The sequence below is a fragment of the Poecile atricapillus genome, chromosome 18, assembly GCF_030490865.1.
Source record: "Poecile atricapillus isolate bPoeAtr1 chromosome 18, bPoeAtr1.hap1, whole genome shotgun sequence".
Classification (NCBI taxonomy): Eukaryota; Metazoa; Chordata; class Aves; order Passeriformes; family Paridae; genus Poecile; species Poecile atricapillus.
In genome coordinates, this window is record NC_081266.1 from 2,711,892 (window position 1) to 2,733,899 (window position 22,008).

At 38.2% G+C, this 22,008-nt stretch overlaps 1 protein-coding gene across 6 annotated transcripts in view; it reads right to left on the minus strand.

Moving 5' to 3' along the window:
* Positions 1-22,008, minus strand: part of PLEKHA5 (pleckstrin homology domain containing A5) — a 163,729-nt gene that overhangs the window by 51,669 nt on the left and 90,052 nt on the right. For all 6 annotated transcript variants that reach the window (XR_009279089.1, XM_058852908.1, XM_058852912.1 and 3 more), the window contains exons 4-9: positions 15,723-15,806; positions 14,647-14,767; positions 8,317-8,421; positions 4,865-4,937; positions 1,443-1,543; positions 386-501 (exon numbers count right to left, since the gene is read on the minus strand). Coding sequence is in view for 5 of the 6 variants with exons in the window: in XM_058852908.1 (XP_058708891.1) it covers positions 386-501; positions 1,443-1,543; positions 4,865-4,937; positions 8,317-8,421; positions 14,647-14,767; positions 15,723-15,806 (600 nt within the window). In the remaining variant the exon portion in view is untranslated. The remainder of the gene's footprint in view (positions 1-385; positions 502-1,442; positions 1,544-4,864; positions 4,938-8,316; positions 8,422-14,646; positions 14,768-15,722; positions 15,807-22,008) is intronic.

A 22,008-nucleotide genomic window follows, 5' to 3' on the forward strand; every position in this document is an offset into this window, starting at 1 on the left:
GCTGTGAATTTGAGGATTATGACAGGTTTAAGCCAAAGGCTACCACCAGTTGAGCTGCTGCTGCTGTTTGGTCAGGAGGGCAGGGAAGTCGAACACGCCTGCACATTCTATTTGTCACTGCACTTCTTCTGATGCCACTGGATAAAGGGATAGCTCCTTTTTTCCTTCTAGCTCCTAACAATCAACATTCAGAACAGAACTCAGATTATTTTGGTTACTTCAAAATTTTATCTAACACTGTGCAGTTAGTAAGGGATCTTCAATATAAGGAGAAAACACTTCAGCCAATTTACATTCTGTTTTAAGGACTACCCTTTCATTAAACAAATCAAAATAAACAAGAGAAAGCAACACACTGTTCCACTGTTTTGTCAATCCACATTACCTTTTCACAGGCTCTGTTTGCACAAGTGCTGCATCTATCATGGCTTTCATCCACAACTCCATTTCCTTCCCTGTATCTGTGCAGAAATAATAGGTCCTCATGTTTGGATGAGCTGCCTGATTGGAAATGACATGGTCATTGCAATAAAAATGTAAGATTCTGTAAAAGAAAAGGGGTAAATATTGTTACTGCATATTCACTCTAATGCTTTATCTAGTAAGATTTTTGCAAATAATATGATCAGAAGAAACAAAGATCAAAAGGAACACTACAGTGTTCTTTGGCCATTGCATTCATATTTTCAAAATAACTGCCTGTAATTTTCAACCATAGCTGCTTCTTCATTAATACATTAAAAAAAAAAGCCCTTAAATTTATTCAATCTACTAAAAATTATAGAGCATTCATTAATGTAGATTAATATAGTTCTTATAAATAAGATTTTAGCATAGATTTTGGCAGTCTGAATGATACAGTTAAGTTTTCATTTGTACTTACCATAGTAAATAAATGATGTCTTGGTTAGGAGACCAAACGAAGTGCCAAAAGGAGCTCATAAAACAACAATGGTAAAAGTCAGGACAAAATGTTTAGTAAAACAATTTATATCATGATTTAAGATTGTCATGAAACACTCCTAAGAGTGATTTACGTAATATTGTGATTTAAGTTATAATAAATTCTTATTTTTATTTATGCATAAAGATACTTTGTATTAAATAACTAATGAACTTTCATTAGTGGGATAAATTTGGCTGCAGATGCTGGTTTATAATTCTAATGAATTTAAGATTAAGCACACAGGATTTAAGACCCATGAACTAAAAGAGAAAATGCTCTATTAAGTGATATCCATCCATTTCCCCCTTCTAGTAAATATGTCCATATTTACATCAGACTAAGTACTTGAAACTTTTGCTACTCTATTATGTAAAAAATCAGCCTCAGAAACTGTTTGTCAATTCTTTTTCACCTAATAACTCTGTAAAATGAGTTTTTGTGATCAGGCTCTTGTGCTTTCAGATATAAAATCAAGTGGAAAAGCTGATTCCCTCACCTTAAAGGCATATTTGCGGTTAATGTGGTCCTCAGCAGTCAGCACAGATATCTGAAAACTAGGCAGAAGTATGCTCCCCAGTATTCCTTCTTCTTTCTCATCTGGGAATGCACACTTGGATTAGAGGAACACCTTTGGACACACAACACTTGCATTCTGACACTTCATGAAACTCTTTCAGCCTCACATGAGCACTAACAGGAATTTTAGCTCAGAGGGGAATGCATTAAGAACCAGAAACCCACTCTGAAGAGAAGATGGAAGTCAAGCCTCTAATTCAGTGCCAAGAACAAGAATACCACATATCTGCTGCCTGCTCAGTAAAAACACCTATGACAACACAAGTATTTAAAACTTCTTTAAAACTGTTGGTCTTAGAGAAAATGTGCACATTCTTCTTCTGATCCCTGGCATATTATGCTACATAATCCCCATTATAATATTTAATTATGAATTATAGTTGTAATTCCCATGAAGAGTTTACACTCAATTACATTCCATTATTAAGAATGCATATGTTTCAGATCATTTGTAAAAAAAAGCTCTCCCACAAAACAAACACCCTTTTCCCAGAACCTTGTTTTACATAAAATTTCACATCAATAGATCTTAATAAAAAAATTGACATTTTAATTGAAAGCCACAACCAGCTTTTAAATCCTATTATACTTTAATAAAGGAATAATTGGATGCAATTCATAAAGTCGGTCTTAACTGCATTTCATGTACAGAACTTCTATTCACAATCAGCATTTCAGAGACTGTCCCCCATAACACTTCTCTTACTTGAAGACAGTGGCCACAGTAAATAACTGTATCTATGAAATGAAGATGCAAACAGGTACTGCAAAATTTCAATGAAAAATTAACACAGTTACAATTAAAATACACTTAAACAGCACAGCAGGACTATTGCTTATGTGTGGACTTAAAAATCTTTTCCAGGTTCTCATTTACTCCCTCCCTAGATTTTGAAAAGCCAGAACCTTCATTTAAATTATTTATATGGGGAAAGTTGTGCCCAGCCATTTTAGTATCACATGACAGATTATATATAAAAATTATACTTTCTGGGACAGTTGCTTAATTGCAGAGCTGAGCATGAATTTATTTCTATTAGAAAGAAAAGAAATGGAATGGATTTACTTTCAGGAACTCAACAGTACCTTTAAATATGACTATCCCACCTTGCCTTCAAATACTAACACACAAAAATGTGTCCTGTCCCTAAACACGTGGCAAATATTTGGGTTACTTTATTTGGACTTTTGTTTGGGGGAAAAGTTCTCTTTGCCTACATCATATTTTGACTAATGACTGAGTAAATCCCCCCCAGTGGTGCCACAGAACAGCATTTTAATTCCACTGAACAGCTGCATGTCTGGAGGACTTTGGTCTGTTAAAGACACACTGCTACATTCCAGTTCCAGATTTTAAAAATCTGTTTCAAATCAGACTTGCTTTTATCCCCATATCCCTCTGCCCCATACCCATCTTTACTTGCATGCTGTGTATGAACAGTACACAATAAAAAAAGCAGATCTTCTGTCCAGTTCTAAGAGCTTTTATTTGTGTCAACAAGAACCTTCCAATCTGAAAGTGGATGGTCCTTCATGCCTCAGGGGAACAGAAAAAGAGCATTCTCTAAGCTGGGAGAAAATACTATGACACAATTTTTCTTTTCATCTATAAATTGCAATTCAGCTGCTAACACTGTAACAAAATTCTGGTAGTTTATTAAGATTTACTAACAAAACTAAAGAAACCCAACAACCACAACTGCACAACCACAAACAGGGTGTGTGGTTTGATCTGGGAGCAAGGGCATGACTTTCCTATTTTTTCAATATCTGAGACAGAATTAACAGCATAAAAGGGTTTAGAGTAAAAGCTTTTTATATTTTAGCAGCCACTTCTAATACATTTTAGACTATCACTGCACACATTTAATTCCAGTTTAGCAGATTTAACTACTTTCTAGTGAGTGATAGCTAAAAGCTACATTTATAATGTAAACAATTTATTTTGCTTGTATTTCCGATTGCTGGGCAGAATAATATGTAGAAAATAAAAAGTAAGATTATAGAGCTATTTATTTTATTTGTTGTTGGTTTTGCTTAATGCTTTTTTTATTTTGACAAACTTCCTGTGCAGTGCTTAAATTCAATTTAATCTTCTTAAGGCAGCTATATGCAGCAGCCTCTTTACAACTTTTTGAAGAAGCCTGAAGATTTTAAAATAAACCTGTAAAAAGCACAGAGTATGTAATGACCACTTAGGTAACCACAGTGTAACTGTATCAGTCACTTGATGCCTCCACAACTGGAATTTGAGCCTAATTTTGATTCAGCAGTGTTCATCCAACTTCTGTGTACCACTTGGAGTAGAGAAACAAAGCCTAATGATCAGATTTGAAAAATTCAGAATTTGTTAACTAAAGCAGTTGCAAACAGAGCTTTTATGCTTCAGACCCGATTTATCTTTGACTGGATCTGTGCTGCACTTTCAGAGAACATTTTATATTCATCAGTCTCTGCTTCAGCATCACCAGCAGTTCTACCAATTCCAAAGTTTCACCCCAAATTGAAACCCTTTGCTGCCCTTCACCCATAGCTCAGGCTGCTCATGGCCCTGCTTTCATTCCTCTTATTTTGCCACGCTTTACAATCCTCTCCACTCTCAGCCTCCTTTAGAACTAAAATGGTTGTACACTTTATTTCAGGATTGTCTGTGTTTCCCTATGCCCAAGTCCCATTTGTTTTTCTCCTCAGGAGCACTACAGTTCATAATCTGCAGTGGTGAGGGGATCATTAACCCATGTAACTCCAGACTAGAATGAGAAGCAGCTAATTTTTTCCATGTAAAATAAGTCTGATCAAGCTACATGAGGTTACTAACAGATTCTTTTGTTCCAAATACAGCAGAGACTTCTACTCATATGGAATTGGACATCATTTCATTTTATAAGTATTCATGATTAGAGTTCCCAAAGGCATATATATCCTCTTTATCATTCTAAAGGCAGAGTTTCAGCTCCCCTGCAATATATCCCTTCCCTATCCCCATTTCAGCTACTCAATTCGCATAAAAATCAGATTTAACCTGACATACTTAGTTTCCAGCCACAGAAGCTGTGAGAAAACTACAACCCAGAATTTAGTAACAGAGGTGGCTGTGAATGGGTTTGCCCTTTGAGCACAGCCTGGCAGGCAGGAAGCAATTATGTGAAACTGGTAATTAAGAAAGAAAGGGGGGAAAAAAATAAAAAAAAAATAAGAGCAGCAGGCCTGGATATTGACAGCTATACAATATATTAATGGATTAAGTTGAGCAGCAGCTTATTTCTTACATTTGAGTGGTGTGTCAAAATTTATCTGCTTCAAGCAAAATTAGCAAATGAAGCTGTCAGGAGCTGAACTTACCTCTGTAATAGAAGAGACAGAGATCTGAGAGCACAAACCAGCGCTTCTTCCACAGCTTCATCCCAGTGCTGTCCTGCATGAAGCACAGGGAGCAGGTCAGAGCGCTCACACTGGGGACAGCAGCGGCTCCCAGCACAAACCAGGCACTGCACAACTCTGCTGTGTGTGCTGGGAGCTCCTTCTCTTGGCTATTTTAGGTATTTGGCTTCTCATCCTGAGCTGCTGCTGTGCCCCAGGAAGGCTGAAGTTAAGAGAGAATCCCGGAATTGTTTAGGATGGAAAAGGCTGTTTGGAGTCCACCACTAAACCACGTCCTCAAGTGCCACATTAACACACCTAATTACACCCTGGGGGCTGCTGACACAGCCACTTTCCTGGGCAGCCAGCTCCAATGCTTGACAACCCTTCTGGAGAAGAATTTTTTTCCTGATATCCAGCCTAAAACTTGAGGCTATTTCCTTTTGCCCTGTCCCTTGTCACCTGGGAAAAGAGACCAGTCCCCACCTCACTACAATCTCCTTTTAGGCAGCTGTAGAGAGTAAGGAGGCCCTCTCTGAGCCTCTTTTTCTCCAGGGGTGCTAGAGATTACAATCTACAGTCTAACTAATTAAATTTAAAAACATAAAAAAAAAAAATAAAATTAAAAAAAGCTTTTTTGCTCTTAAAAGAGCAAGATAACACTTCAGGTAGATCCTCCGTTGTTTTCTGAAGAAACTTTCTTTTGAACTTTGTCTTCTACTACCACTCATACATCCAGAGCAAATTTCTTTCCCAAATAAAGTTCATTCCCACAGCAATTTAATTTTCTTTTATGCTTATAACCAATTTACACCATACAACTCAGAATGAAAGACTGCCACCACTACTGCAGTGTAAATAAGCCAGAGCACTGCAGCACACACATCCTGGTAGAATCAGATTTAATAAAAATGTTAATCTGTTCCAAGAAGAAAAGTATGTGTGAATTAGCAATATTCTTGTAGTAAATAGGTTTTGTGACAATGAAGAAGAGGGATTCTATAATGAGAAGCTGTGGGGTGGGTCTGTTTTTAGGTTAGTTCCCCAGCCCAAGAAAAGTCAGGATAATTTTTAGCCTCGTATTTCAAGCTCTGCTCTTTTTGGGGTGGGGGAAATGAGCTGAAAGAAGAAATGATAAACCAAGTATTAGCTAGGAAACATTACTGAGAAAAAGTATGTTCACTGTAAACATCCTCCAAAAATGTAGTATGGTCTGGATTTAAAAATTAGCAGAAAAATAACAGAAGATCATTACATGTATTAAGACAGCACACCCTGAATTAAACAAAAAATTGCCACCTTCTGTGATTATATAAATGTTATTTTACTATCAGAAAGAAACCTGCACAAGCTGTACATTTCTGAAGATCATATCTGTTGATAAAACTCTTGACTGAATTGGCTCTCAATGACTACTGCAATATGGAAATACACAGCAGTGCCTTTTCCTACGAACACCAATCGAACATCACAGCACTTGAATTGTTCTCCAGGTAAAGCATCCCCAACACTGAGGTGGATTAAAGCCTGGCTGAAGTGCCAGGCCCAGGGAGAGGGCAGCCAGCGCCTCGTGGTCTCCTCCAGAGGTCGATACCGTGGCCAAGACAATTTAACAACTTCATTAATGAGCTGCACACAGGCACAGAGCTCACCCTCAGCAAGTCTGCACATAATGAGAGTTGTGAGGAGTGCCTCATACTCCAGATGGCTGTGCTGTCATTCAGAGGGACTTGACAAGCTGGGAAATTGGGCAGAGAAGGATCTCTTGAAGTTCAACAGAGGGAAATGCTCAGTCCTCCATCTGGAGCTGGAAAACCCCATGCACCATCATGAGCCAGGAATGCATCCCAGTAGCAAAGGAGGGCAGCAGCATCCCAGACTGTGTTAGCAGAGCTGCAAACAGCTGGAGGGAGGACATCCTTCCTCTCTGCTCAGCACTGCAGAGGGCTGGCTGCAGTGCTGCTCCAGAACTGGGCTCACTGGTACAGGAGAAATGTGAACGTACTGGAGGGAACCCAGCAAAGGGCCACAGAGATGACTGAGGGACTGGAGCATCTTTCATATGAAAACAGAGTGAGAGAGCTGGGACTGTTCAGCCTGGGGAGAGAACAGTTCAGGAGGAATCAGTATAAATATCTAATGAAAGACTGTAAAGAATGTGGAGCCAAACTTTTGCCAAGGACAAGAAAAGAAACCATGTGCAGAAATAAAGAAACACAAAATTCCATCTGAGCAGAGGCTTTTCTCACTTTTGTACAGCGAGAATGGTCAAATTACTATCACAAGTTGTCAGCAGAGAGGTTGTGGTGCAGCCTTCATCTGTGAGGATATTCAAAGACTCATGGTGTGATTCTGGGGGTGTCCTGGGCTGGGCCAGGAGTTGGACTCGATGATCCTGATGCTTCCCTTCCAGCTCAGAATATTCCAGGATTCTATAACCCTGCTCTAGCTGAGCCTGCTTGAGCAGGGGAGGTTGTGCTGGATTATCATGAGGTCCCTTCCAACCAAGACAACTGTGTGATTCTGTGCCCCTGAAAACAGCATCCAAGTCACCTTTGTGAGAATTTTCCACTCTCAGCATTGAACAAGAGTAGAGGACACAGGATTGTGTAAAACTAAACAGACACTTCCATACTTTTTTATCTGAGCAGTTTTTAAAAACTAACTCATCACCAGCACCCAGAAATAGACTCAGGTCATTCCAGTCAGTCTAAGCACAGTAAATGACAGTGTAGATCAAAATTACTTACATACATTTGTCTCAGCTGAGTTTAAATTATGAGTTCTTAAGGGTTCTTGGTGGATATTAAAATCAGATTTTTAATATGGCCTAATGAGTTTTGTTGCTCATTTTCTAATTTTTTTTTATCAAGCTACTGTACTCTGAATTCCTGCAAACCAATGAAGTGCAAGTGTAATCTGGTATTGCAGAATAGCAAATCTACAGCAGGATAGAACACTGTTCCAATACTAAAGAGCACATACTTCAGATTAGTTTAAACTCCATGGGAAAACCTAAAATAATCTCTGGTTTTGAGATGATTAGCTCTGAATTAAGGAAATAGACATACCTATGTGAAATACATGAAGAAATGGCTCCACTTACTATTTTTTTGAAAATATTTTAGAAAAAAGAAATATATAGTCTAACAAAAGAAACTTGAAAACCCCCAATATTCTGGGTCACACACCCTTGTCCCATCATCTCAACATACCTGAAATTAAATCAATTATTTAATTTATCAATGCTCTTTACTTGTCTGATGGCCTTATTTGTATCAGACTGATATCCAGTAAGGAGTTAATTAATTGAAGACCACAGTTTATAGCTTCATTCTGCTACTGCTATCATTGTATTTTATAGAAGCAGTTGTCTTTTGTACCACACACTAGAGGAAAAAAAAAAAATAAGAGGGTGAGAAGGGTCTGAGTACCTGTTTGTAGAGCCAGCCTCGTCTGACAACTGGTGCATTAGGATTTCTCTTTATGGAGTTCGATCTCTTTCCAAAATTATGAACCTTCTTTGAAGATCGTGATGTCTAAATTGAATTGAACACGTTAAAGAAACCATGACATCAATAACTGTAGAAAAATCAAAACACTTTTCTTTAAAATCTTTTTCTTATATGTGTTCCTCTGGGGGACTGCAGAACAGAAACTGTATTCTTTTTTTAGATAAATAATTATTGTGATGGTTCTGCTGGTTTCAGCATTTCTTTCTTTTCTTCTGCAGAGAATATAAAGATAAATCCCAAGACAAGTACTAAAAGATGTTTTGGGGCTTTTTTAAACAAGGAAAAACCCAACCAAATACATATCTGACCTTCTTCTAAGGTAGGTAAAATGCCTAGTGAGCTGTAGGAAGAGAAGTCAACTCACGGAAATATTATTAATTATGAAAAACTACATCAGCTGGGCAAGAAATTCCACTCTTTCCTGCTTCCAACACTGACCTAACACATGAAAACTTGTAAAGACTCCAACAAGATATAATTCCCCCATTTCCTAAAATAAACTAATTTTTTAGTATTCTTTCTTTGTTCTGATCACTTGGGTGATCTCTTGGTGGGTTTGAATATTCATTATTTTACATGCTTGCACCAAAGTCTACTTAGACACCTTTCCATGAAACTTCAGAGTTCATATCAGCTGTTGCTTGTACTTTTTACAATTCTGCAATGATCACATATGATTAAGAGGAGTAGGAAAAATAAAGCATTTTGGATTTCATCCTTCTACTTGAATAGCCAAAAGAAATTGGAAAAGGCACAAAGAGACCTGCAGTGCTTTGCCAATTCACAGCTCATTCTTCTCAGCCTACATTTAGAAAGTTTGCTCTGTAACTAAATAAGCTGAACATTTACTTGTGTTTTAAATTCTGTAAGAATTGGTGCCTCAGACACGATGAGATGTGATAGAGCAAAGCACACTCCTGTGCAGAGGTAAAGTTTAAGCACATTTTTAAAGCTGCATTCACGTCTCTGCTTCAAATCCACCATTTGGATTGAGACAATACAATCCTGTGTTTCAGCTTCCCTATCTCTTCTAGAGGGACTAAGCATCAGGTTATAAAAAATTCCCAGAGGAGGAATGTTAAACAACCACTCAGGTTTTGTTGCAAATGAGGGTGTGGGGTTTCTCTAGGGAAATTCAGAACAAAGTTGGGTTTTACACATGTTTCAGAGAGAATCCAGCTGTAGGTTAAAAATCATAAACTGAGAACTTAATTGAAAATTATGTGCAGCTTTTGTCAATGATGCCATTAACTGAAGAACACAACATTACTTGGCAAAAAAAAATAATAGCATTACAAAAACTATGTGTGCCTGCCTAGAGTCTACCACACAAAATACATTTTATATTTCTTTTTTTGCAAGAATCATGAGGGAATATAAAAACAACTAGAGTGCTTTTAATTTCCCTTGGAGATACAGAAATCTGACTCAGTTCTGAAAAGCAAGACAGAGCAAGCAATTGAAAACCTAATTAAGAATAAAAGTAAAAAACTTCCACATTTTCTTCTGAAAAAATCTATCAGTGCAAAACGGAGAAAGATTTGTAAGAAGCCAAGAAAATTATGACATCCAGCTGTGAAAAAGGAATATATAACAAAGAACCTATAAAAATCCAGTTATAAAGTGAACTACATCTCTCTCTGTTAACCTGTATGACTGCTATATCGGCATATCACAAAAAAGCTGTGCTAACACTTTGATCAGAAATCATTTGTAACATTCACACCTACTCTAATATTAGATGTTAAAGGTTCAAAACCCCTCAAGAGTGCTCCAGAATTCCTATACTTGTAAAAATAGCTAAGGCATTAAGGATGCTTCTGGAGACAACCAACCACTTATGTCAAGTCTAACAATTTCAGATAATTTAGACAGCTCTCTCTAAGGCAGGTCTGATAAAAACCCATATTGACTCCAATTTCACTGAGCTAACAGCAGAGTTTTAATGGGTTATATACTACCAACTGTGAATACAAACTTCCTTCAATTAAATGCAGCATCACAAGTGCTTTCTAATTTTAGTTAACACAGAGAACACTTTAGATAACTTGTAATTATTTTGCCACACACTGCATAAAGAGAATAACTTCACAACAAACTGAACCTTAAAACCATGAGTATTTTGGGATATTGAAATACTTTAGGTGTGTACATAAACTAATTATGAGTTGTCAGACTTCAGATCACCTCCCCCTCTTGTTATGCCTGGGATCCCTGAGTGCCCTGTGGTCTCTCACACATAACTCATTATCTCCAACTATGACAGGGAAAAAAAGAAAAACTGAAGGGTTGTTTTTTTTTTTACTTTTTTACCCCACAGCACAAAATAATACAGGACATATTGCCCAGCTCCAGCTTCTGGAGAAGGCAAAGAGGAAGTGAGGATGGTGAATCCAACTACTAATCACTTGCTGGAAGGTGCAGAAGGTAACAGAACAGGCAAACTTAGAGTCACACCTGGTACCATCAGATCCATTCTAAGGCACAGTTCCAGCAACTCAGATGCCTCCAAAATCAGATCCTGTGAGAAGAAACCTGCACAAATGTGCTGAGAAAGAAGCCAGGATGTCCAGCCAGTGAAATTCACTGTTTTCCAAAAATGAAAAAACAAACAACAGGGTTTTGAACTCTGGACAGCAGACCAGTCAGCATTTGGGGCTGCACATTTCATCATCCTGCAAGTGGCTTTTCTCTCTACTTAGCTGGTAGGAAAACACAGGAATTATGTGAGGCTTCTCTCCCAGTTTCAGAACTAGCACAAAACCCATTAATTAACATTAAATTCATTGCATGCAAATTTGAAAAACATAGGTTGAGAACCTTGCTAATAAGGAAATTTTCTGCATGTAAATTCAGAGAGTACAAATCTGTATCTTCGTTACTTTTAACTTCTCTTTAAAAATATTTTTCCAGTCTTCAAAGCTTACATGATCTTTCAAACCACAAAACAACATGATGCTGCTTTCTGGATTTTGTGGGCAATTTTGGTGCCTTCCAATGCTGCAGTTTTCCATGACTTGTGTGGGTTTCTGCCTCAGCATTTCAGCTTGGACCAGGATTTGCTCTTGAAGCAAATCTCCCAATCATTTACTCTTTGTGTGCTTTGGTTTGCATAATAAAGCAAACTGGATTCCATTTAGGCAGGACTAAAATGTGAGATGCACAAGGAGCACAGCTGGACTGGTCTGAACATAAACCATGAAAACACAGTACAGGTGTTCAGCTCTGAGCACCAGTAATGCCCTTCACACCCCTCCTGTTCACTGTGCTGTTTGCTAATGAACCTCATCACTAATAATCCAAAATTTCCAGCTAAACCTGCATCCTGAGCAGACCTGTATGGCTAAACTAAACTAAACTAAAGCTGGGCTGAATTGAAATATCTATAAACAAACTGATTAATGTTTATGAGCACTGGGAAACATCCCAGCTGTAATGGAGTCACCAGGAGCTCCTCAGCAGCTGTCCTGGGCTAACTCCACATCCATTTTTGGTGAGAGAAGTGTTCACCTTATTCTGCTGATAATCAGGACAGCAATGAAGAGCAGCAGATCTGGACCATGGAGGGTGCCTGGTAACGTGACTGACTTTACACATTAAAAAGCAATTTATGGCATATAATCCTGTTTGTCTAGGTAGTGATTTTAACAGCAGGAATAAAAATAAGATAAAAAAAGACAACTACAAAAAACAATTTCTTAATTCTACAGAGAGATGAAAGGAAATACCTCTGTAGCAATCTGAAGCCTGTGGGTTTTCACAGCCAGGGGTCTGTGCCACTGGCTTCATGTTTGGAAATATGCTTCAAGCTAAGAGGAAGTAAGTGGCACTTAACAGAGCTGTAATGTGTTATTTGCCCCATCTCATGCATACAGTGGGAAAGGAAGATTAGAATTAAGATTTTTACTGGGTAGGAAGTGATTTTTGCCTCACCTCATATTAGCCTCTGGTCAGCAGCAGCATTAGACCCCAGAGAGTCTTTCTGACACAAAATAGAAACTGCTCCAAGTTCCCCATCTATCTGGGACCAATTAACATTAATGCAAGGACCCTTAACCCCTTATCTGTCTGAAACTTGAGTTGTACCCCAAACTTCTCCATTCCTCACTGCATTCCAATATCAGGTGTGGTCATGAGTGATCTCTGAAAACAAAAACCACCTAAAAAAATGGCAACCACTGTAATTAGTTCTCCCTAACTCCTATATAATTAGTTCTCCCTAACTTCCCTCACCAACATTTTATTTCTGTTCTATTGTGCTACAATTCACCAGTCCTCTACACATTATATTCAAAAAGTCAAGAATTTCAGGCTCTACTGTTTGAAGACATGAGTAAAAGCACAGAAGAAAATCAGTTTTTGTATCCAGGTATAATTCATGGGTCATTTCTATACAGTCATCTTTAGAAAGGATTCAACTCATTATCCTTGAATAGCTGCCAGAAAAGGCAGGCTGGTATTAGCTGTGGTTCTACTTAGGCAGCATTCACTTCCCCAAAACCAACACTTTTTAAATGGTGTTGCACTAATGCAGACAAATTCACATCTGAAAACTGATGCACAGCAATTACACATACAGCCACAATAATCATATTAATATTTTAAGTGCATTTAAATGAGAACAGGAGAAATGAAAAGTAGAACAACAGTATTTTTTTTCAAAGTATTATTTTCACAGGAAACTAAAGTGTCATTAATCAATGAAAGTAAAAGAAATCACAGTAACTGAGCCATAGAAATCTTAATTTCCTTCTCAAAGACTGAAGCAAACATTAGGCTAAAGGGCATTTTCAACTTCTCTTTTGAAAGAGAAGTGTGAAAAATGTAAGACACATGCGCCTAAATTGTAATTAATTTTGCGTATTTAACCAGAGACTGCTTCTCAGAAAATGAATTTTCAGAGAACTAACTATGTAATTATTGCATTCCACATCACTCCTATGACCCTAACAAGAAATTACCTTGGGTTTTCACTTGCTTGGTTGTTTTAGGGCTTAGCTGGTTTTGAGTTTATTTTTTACTGTTGTTGTTTGGGGGTTTTCTAGTTTGTTGTATTTTAAACTGGTTTTCCTGCATGGACTTAAACATGATCATATGAAAGTTGAGATGGATTTTGTTACTGTTCATAATACATCTGTGACTCTCTATTTTTCCCCCCAGCAACATTAATAGATTAAGACACTTTTCTCATTAAATAACAGTTTTCTAACATAGGTCAAGGATTCTGCCTGTCCCATGAGATATTTAAAACAACAAAAATTTCCAAAGCGCACTTAAAGGAACCTTGCAATGTTTCTCACCACACTGTAAGTCAATTATTTCAATTCAAGTTTCTGACATTAAGGAATTTGTTCAGTTGGAACACATTCCAAAGTTTATTTTTCCCTTGCAGGCTGGATTAATCTGCTGAAAAAGCACTTCTCAGGGTTAACATTTTCAATGACTAGCTAAAGTATAGGGTTTTTCTCCTTGTTTAACTGTTAACTACTGGGTAGAAGACAGTTCTTGTCTGTCATCACTGATCAAAGCTGTTTTCTTGGTCTCCTAGAAAACTTAAGGCACTTCTTAATTCTGTAGCAAGTGCACTTCTCTCTCAGGAAAACTGAAAATGTAAAAAAAAAATTTAAAAACGCACACAATACGCTCATCAGCTTTATCCAGTAAATCTAGAAATTGGTAAGAACATCTGGGTATTCACCTTAACCTCCTGAGAAACTGGGTGAATGGGGAAGTAAACATAAATTAAGGTGACCCTAGGATTCTCCTAAACATTTACCAGGAACTTTTCTAGGAAGCCAGGACTTCTGCTTCTGGTCCAATGTCATCTGCTATTTAGCACAGGGTCACTTCCCACCTCTCTCACAACTGCTTCTTGCACACAATTCCAACTCTCTCCGTTTTTCCTGGAGACATCCAGGCAATTGTTTGTGATGGAGCAATTCCTGTTACAATGCTGGCCCAGTGCCTCATCACTCCCTCAAGGTTTTGCTGTTCACACAGATCAGAAAGGTCAATTTAAGTACCTGCAAGTCATAAGGTCTGAGATACCTGATAAAAATTACAGCTACAGTGACAATTTCTTTGAGACACTTCAGTTTCCAAATTAAACACGGAAGGAGTTGAGTGCCCTGAAAAATATATAAGCTTTGTTTCTCTTTTTCTGTGGAATACTAACACACAGCACTGCCTGGTACTTTGTGGAATAACTCCATTATTTTAGTTCTAATTTATTTGGACATAAAGACTTACTCTGCCCACAGGGCTCATTGGATGAGCAGCATAATCTGATGTCAGATTATAGTTAGTTGCTTCACATATCATGCTTACTGGTCGCTCCTTCTTTTCTTCAGATGACATTGCTGCAGCAGTCCTGAAAATAGAATATGTAATAGCACTAGAACATGCTGTGTGTGCAGACTGCTAATAAAAAGCACCCCTAGATGTAGCCTTGTACAGCCTGTGTCCTACTTTTCCAATTTGAAAGCAATTCACACTTCATTGCAGAGTTACCTGCACTGTGTTTTAAACTCCAATCTATCACAGATGAATTTTAAGATGTTGCTTAAAAATAGAATTTCTCTATTAGAGCAAGGTGTTGGTGGGAGGGAAAAAGACAGGTATGAATGTGAGATGGAAATGGGAAGAAATGCTCTCCAAAGGCCTCATTGGCTTTGCCCCACTCAGGTGAGAACAGGCACAGTGGTGAAATTTGGTCAATTTTCTGATGGTTTTCACTCAAACCACTGTGTTGCAGCAATGGTGGTGAGTAGGACACCCAGAACCCAGACACCAATAAAATCTTGAGGTCAGGTATGAGCTCCATGCACACCTTCTTGTACTGTTGTGTGTTCTACAAAACTAATGCAAAGACAGCAAATCCGAGTTATTATGACTCAGAAAGTGTCCCAGCTGGCCAAGGAAACAACCAGCTGAGGAGGAACTATCAGGCAAAACATTATAGATTAACAGCTTGTGGTTGTGCCTCAGTGGTTATAAAATTTATCCCTTTCTGGAAGTTTATTTGATTGTTATATAATATCTAGGTTGTTTATTAAAATTACAGAGTAACTAAAGTGACAAGAGGAAATTCATATAGTACATAAATGTGATGCATTTCTATCATACAACTGACTCGAGCTATGGTTGACATCTTAAAAGTTAGTACAAAATATTTATCATTACTTTCAAGTAATTTAAACAAGTAGAACTATCCACATGTTTATCTGACTTGGAAAAGATAAATATTGCCACTAGTAATCACTGAATCTTCATTATTAATGGGCTTTAAAACCTTTGTTTTACAGAGTGAAACAGAAGGCACTTACTGCTCATTCACAACAAAAATACAGTTGTCCTGTGATGGCTGCCCTGTCACTGGATGTTTGCAGGTTACTTTTCGTTCATTATGACTGTGAAAGAGAGAGAGAAAGAAAAGTTTAGGCAATAAATTTTGATTTTCCAGCTCAATTATGTAAATCCTGTATATCAAATGTATGGGTTCAGTAAAAACAATTAAGAATATTTAATTATGGCATATAACAACGTAAGTGTACAAACTCACAAATGCATATATACTCACACACAAAGAAAAAGAAAGAGAACTAGTATTGAAGAATCTTCATTAGAGCTCTGAGAAGAGATGGATAACATTGGCACTGGGTTGGTAACCTTTTTGAACTTTAATAACAGTAAAAGTGTTTTTAATTTCTAGATGAACATAGATAATTCACTTCAGCTGTGACTTTTATGTATTCATAAACAGGATTTCAGCTGGATAGGGACAACTTGAACATGAGATATATAACTGCTTTGTAAGGATAAAACTCTACTGTAAAAGCAATTGTCCTCATCCTCAGGACATGAAGATAACCAGTTTAATATTTCCAATATTACAGATAAATACTCAGTCACTGGAATAAGAGTGAGGGGTTGCAATCACAATTTTGCTTTTTCAGGTGACTTTTTAATTCAGGCTGCTGCTCAGAAGTGCCTTCCAGTGGCTGGGAGGCTGAGCTTCACCCCCAGCAGCACAAAAATGCTCCCCTTGCATTATCTCACTCCCCTGAACTGCAGATCCTGAGAGATGGCAGCAGCTCCCACAGCTTGGAAGAAATTGCCCAAATTCAACAACTATCAGCCGCTGCCACACAGGAAAGCAATGTCTGAGTCCTCCAGCCTCTGAAGGGAAGGAAGAGGAAGGGAGGGCTGCTTCTGAGCTCCTCAGGTCAGGAAAGACAAGGAACTCCTGGAGAAGGTTTGGCACAGGGCTATGGAGATGATGAGGGCACTGGAGCATCTCTCCCGTGAGGAAAGGCTGAGGAAGCTGGGCCTGTTTAGCCTGGAGAAAAGATGGTTGAGAGGGAATCTTATCAATGCATCCACATCTCTGAAAGGTGGGTGCCAAGAGCAGAGGGCCAGGCTCTCTCCAGTGGTGCCCAGAGACAGGACAAGGGGCACAAAGTGAAACACAGCCACTTCCACCTGAACATGAGGAAAAACCCCAGTGAGAGTGACTGAGCACTGGAACACCATCCCCAGAGACGCTGTGGAGCCTCCTCTGGAGAGATTCCAAACCTTAATTCAACCTGTGTCACCTGCTCTAGGTGAGCCTAGAAGCTGCATTCACAGGGGCCTTGGCAGGAGGGTTGGACTAGATGATCTCCAGAGGCACTTCATCCTTAACACCTGCTTCTTTTACTCATTTTATTCATTTTATTCATTTAACCATCTGAACTTTCAAAACCATGAAGCACAGCTCATCTCACGAATGTCACGCTTTCCGCCCTTCCTGCTTCGTAAAAACAACCTGAACTTAACAATATCTTAATATTCTCCACTTTTAAAATTCCTTGGATCATAACAATTTGCAATTATAGAGCATTATTGATTAAAAGTCGACTTCAAACAAAAGCCTAATAAAAAATCCACACTACTATCATGGTGAATGAATGGATAAACCTTCATAAACCTAAAATGCAAGATTAGAAATATACCCCAATTCTTTGCATTTCCTCTACTGGGATTTTAGAAACCTCCTAATGCCTAAATGGAGAGACTATGTTACAGACCTTAACTGATGAGCGAGCAATTGCCGCTACTTTATCTTTGTTCTAAGTTCAGCAGATTTCTAAGTTTAGCCCCTGAAGAAGCTGTTGTTACAGAAATGTATCAATTACAGTGAGGAGACAGGAAAGAGACACTGAGGACAGTCTGTGTCATTCCTAATTGCTTTGGTCAAACAAAGCCTCTCAAAGAAAGTGACCCAGATTGAAGAGAATTCGGATTCAAAACATTCCTGAGGAGGCATCATCCAGGTTTCTTTGGTTGGGTGTTCTTTCTTTTGTGAGTCCTCTTTTTCTTCCCTTCCAAAATCTTTTTTTTCCCCCACTATGACATTTCAGAAACTCTCACACCAAAGTGAAAAAAAGAACCAAAAACAAACTACGGAGATGAGCTGGACACAGCGCTTCGCGAAGACGTTGATTTCCTGCTCGCATTAAATGCTGGCAGGTGATTGTCAGCTGACACCCATAAATGTGGAAATAAGTGGATCAGGACTTCTGCTCAGGGACCAGAAATACTCAGGTCCACCCAAGAGGAGGCACATCCCGTGTTTTGTGTGAGGCCACTCTCAAGGACTGCAGTGGGGAAGTCACACAAAGCCAGGAGGGAAAAAAGGGAGAGGGTGGAAAAGAGAGAGGAGAAGAGAGGAAGCAATACTCAAGAATAGTTTGCTTCAGGTTTGAGTCATATATCAAGTTAGCATTCCAAAACCACCAAAAAACCCTTAAACACTGTTTTCCTTACTAATCACACACATGTTGAGATGTATAGGAGGTAGTTGAGATTACATAAAAAAGGCAGAAAACATATCACAGACATGACCTATGCTCCTCTGGATTGTACAGTACTCTCCTTCTGGACCAGTATAGCACTTCCATCTAAAAGGGCAAGGCAAAGGAAAAACAGACTTTTCTTTCCCTTCAGCTCAGACACAAGTGAAATCTCATGGGTGAACACTGGAAATTCAGCTTGTGCAACTAGCAGTGATGACAGTAAATATGTCTAACTGGATGAATAGATTTTTAATACTTCCCTTTGAAAACTTTTTCATTACTCATGCAATTGTTGCGTTTTTGGCAGTAATTTAGCTGGTATTTTGACAAGACTCCTCAAAATACTTGCGCAAGGTGTAGCGAAGCTTGATAATTATTGTCATAACCCTCCCACGTAACAGTAGGTTAAGGCATTTGTTTTAAACTCCATCTTGCAGAGCACAGAGAGTTTTACTCAAACCAAGCTACAGTTTGATATTCACAATCTTCAACGTTCAATTTAGACAGTTGTTCAGTTATTCATAAGTTTCTGGGTACACACAGACACACTTAGAATTTTGTTTATTATGCTACAATAATCTACACATCATCAGTAAACCTCAAGGGAAATAAAGCAAAAAATGATTTTTTTTTACTAAGAACTCTAATCAACTTGATATCAAGTTCAATGTGTAAATCAGAGTTCAACTCTGCACATCTATGCATCTGTACTTTTATACTGGTAAGAGAGTGATTCACTTGGATACAGCCAGCTGGAAGCCAGTGTGTTACTTAGGCAGAGATACAGCCTCTTCCTGCTCCTTCCAGCTTTTCCCATGGTTTGAGAACATAGGATAACCACACACAAAGTCTTCTGCACTTATAATGAAGGTCATAACTGACCCTTACTATTTTAGGATCCATATTAATGTCATGCTAAACACTAGAGACAAAGACAAGTAAAAACTCCCTGTGTATTTTCTTACTATTTATGAACATATTCTCCAGACTTGGTATGTGGCACATACCACATAAAACATAATTTTTAATATTTGCTACTGCAATGTGCTGGGCCCCAGAAATCTACACTGAGATGACATGAGAGAAGCATTTCAACGTAAAATAAAACATGTTTTATAAAAAGCCTCACATGGCTGGAAGGTCCATTTTTAGATATCTCAGTGCAAGACAACTGATACCAACCTAGCAGCACCAACTTAACTTGACCCCTTTTCTCCAGAATTTTTCAACTTCTCCTTTCCAATTCTTTCCTCTGAAAACTGCAATCTTTGGCATAATTTATTAGTTAGCTTAGTTCTGGCACATGGACAAGCCCTCAGAGCAAAAAGACTTATCCTGTTCAGGTTAGAAATGACAGTAACCTTGAATTTGACTCATGTTATTTGCTTTCTTATCGACTCTCTTTCTCCTTTCCATCCTTTGAGACTCTTAATCTCTTTAGAAGGCAGGATTACTTTACTTATTTTCTAGACATGTTCAAAAAAACCTTGTTGTGTAGTTTTAATCTACTCACTAAATGTACAGTCAACAGCAATCTTTTTGTTGGTTTAATGTGATCCAAGGACTACTGAAGAAAAAAAAGCCCTCAGATATATCATTCAGAGATATTATTCTATTTGTAAGCAGCATTTCTATTATTCTATTTGTAAGCAGCATTCCAGGTGCAGAGCTTGCCAACAGAAGTCCTACACAAGCAGGTTTCTTTGTTTTCATTCTATCTTGTGTTTACAGGACTGCTGACCCAAAATGCTGTGTACCAATGTTTTGTTCTAACACACAAAAGTCAGCCAAATCAAAATTCTGATCAGTTTTGCTATTTTGAAATCACTATTATCTTTGTCAGTATATTGCATAGGAAATTAACTCAGATAACTGTAGGTGGAATGGAAAAAAGGAGATATGTTATCCAATTGTACAGGATGATGCACACAGTAAAAAGGAAGGGTTAGACCATTTTTCCTCTGGACCAGAGCAGTTCACTCAAAAGTGGCAACAAAGATCAAAGTAGCAGGGTGGAAACAGTTGGTTTGGGATCTCTCCACTGAATGATTTGGTTGAGCTCTCTGTCCTCTTAAAAAAAAAAAAAAAAAAAAAAAAAGCTGGGCCAGAACTCCCCCAAGACACATCTGGTTTTCTCCCACTCAAATTAAAACTAGATGCCACTTCAAAGCTTCTCTCATGCCCTTTCTTTGTAGCCTTTATTTATGTGTTCCTCAGTGCTAAGGCCTTCTCATTTGCTTATTGTCAATGTGGCCATCAAAGCAAAGGCTGAATACAAACAAAATCACAAACCAGGACACAACTTTTAAGAGGCCTCCACATCTTTAATTTAGAAACTCTGTTCCCTTTGACAAATGAGCACTGGAAGAACACATTCCTGAAGAATGCTGCACCAAATATCTGCTTCCTAACATTTATTCTGTTTTAAGATTTACAGACTGGCAAACTAATCTCTGTTATGGACACACACACAATCCCTATACATCACAAATATACTGAGTGGTATTTCTTATGAGAAGCAGTTTTTATGCATTTGTCATGACAAAGTAATTTAAAAGATGACAAATATGGTAAGAAGACCAAGATTACCAGAGCAATAAAGTCATTCTCTATGCATTAATGCTGAATTTTTGCACTGATATTTAAAGCTAAGGTTCAACTGGAAACAGCCATAAGACAAGCCTAGGCCAGTTTGTTTGGCTTCTGTGAAGCCCTTAATTCCTCATTTGGGCAGGGGAGGTGGGGGATGAATCAAATCAGCCATTTCTACCTTGTGTGCTTGCTCTGCAGCATAAGAATGTCTCATTTTTAATAGCAGGAAATGCAGTTACATAACGAAGAGTTGTCTGAACTTGGAAAAAATTTAAGTAAATGCAGTCCCTACACAACTGCAAGCAAGGATGTGGTCTGTGGCTACACTGACACTTCTATTTTGCTAAATCTGTAATGCCACATTTTACAGCAAACAGCAAATGCAAGCACTTTTTCACCAGTGCTATCATACCCTAGAATTACCAGTCTTTTTTCAATTAAGGTTTTTAAACAACAAGTTTGGAAATGGGGCTGCGTGGCTCCACAGGGAAACATCTGAGTATGGTAACTTAACATCAGGGAGTCCCAGCAGAAGAGGGGGGATAAAGGGACAGCCAGTCCCAAAGTGCTGACAGACCTGCACCACATCCACAGAACAAAGTGCTTCTCACCCTTTGTGCATGCACACACTTGGGAAAGTGAAGACAAAATTCTACTCATTTTCTTGGCAGACAATGTAACACCTAAACTGGAGTTACTGCTGCCTCCATTTTTCTGGGCTGCTCTGAGTTTATTTCCTCAGGCAACCTGCCAGTTCTGTAGACTTTCCTTTTAAGTCCTCCTCAGTTACAGTTATAGCAGCTTTGGTATCTTTGCTGCTGCTGTAGTGAAAATCATCTGGACATTTCTATAAAACAGACTCTACTCCAGCTTTTCATTTATTTTTATTTTCCAAAGGATTAAGCACTGTTGCCCCAAAATTATAAACTTTCCTTTCAATGGGACCATTCTAAACCCACATTCATATTCCAGGGAAAATATTAATATGAAAACAGCCTTTTCTCACTTGAGCAGATATGATTAACATGCTCTCATGACATATTTCCAATGTAAAACTAAGTTTACGTAAGCAAGAGCAAACATTAAAGAAAACAACTCTTTCAAAATGCTAGGATGAAATACTTGCTAAAATAGCATGCACTCTACTACAGATTACGAAGGTCTTAGTAAAGGACTCCTCTTT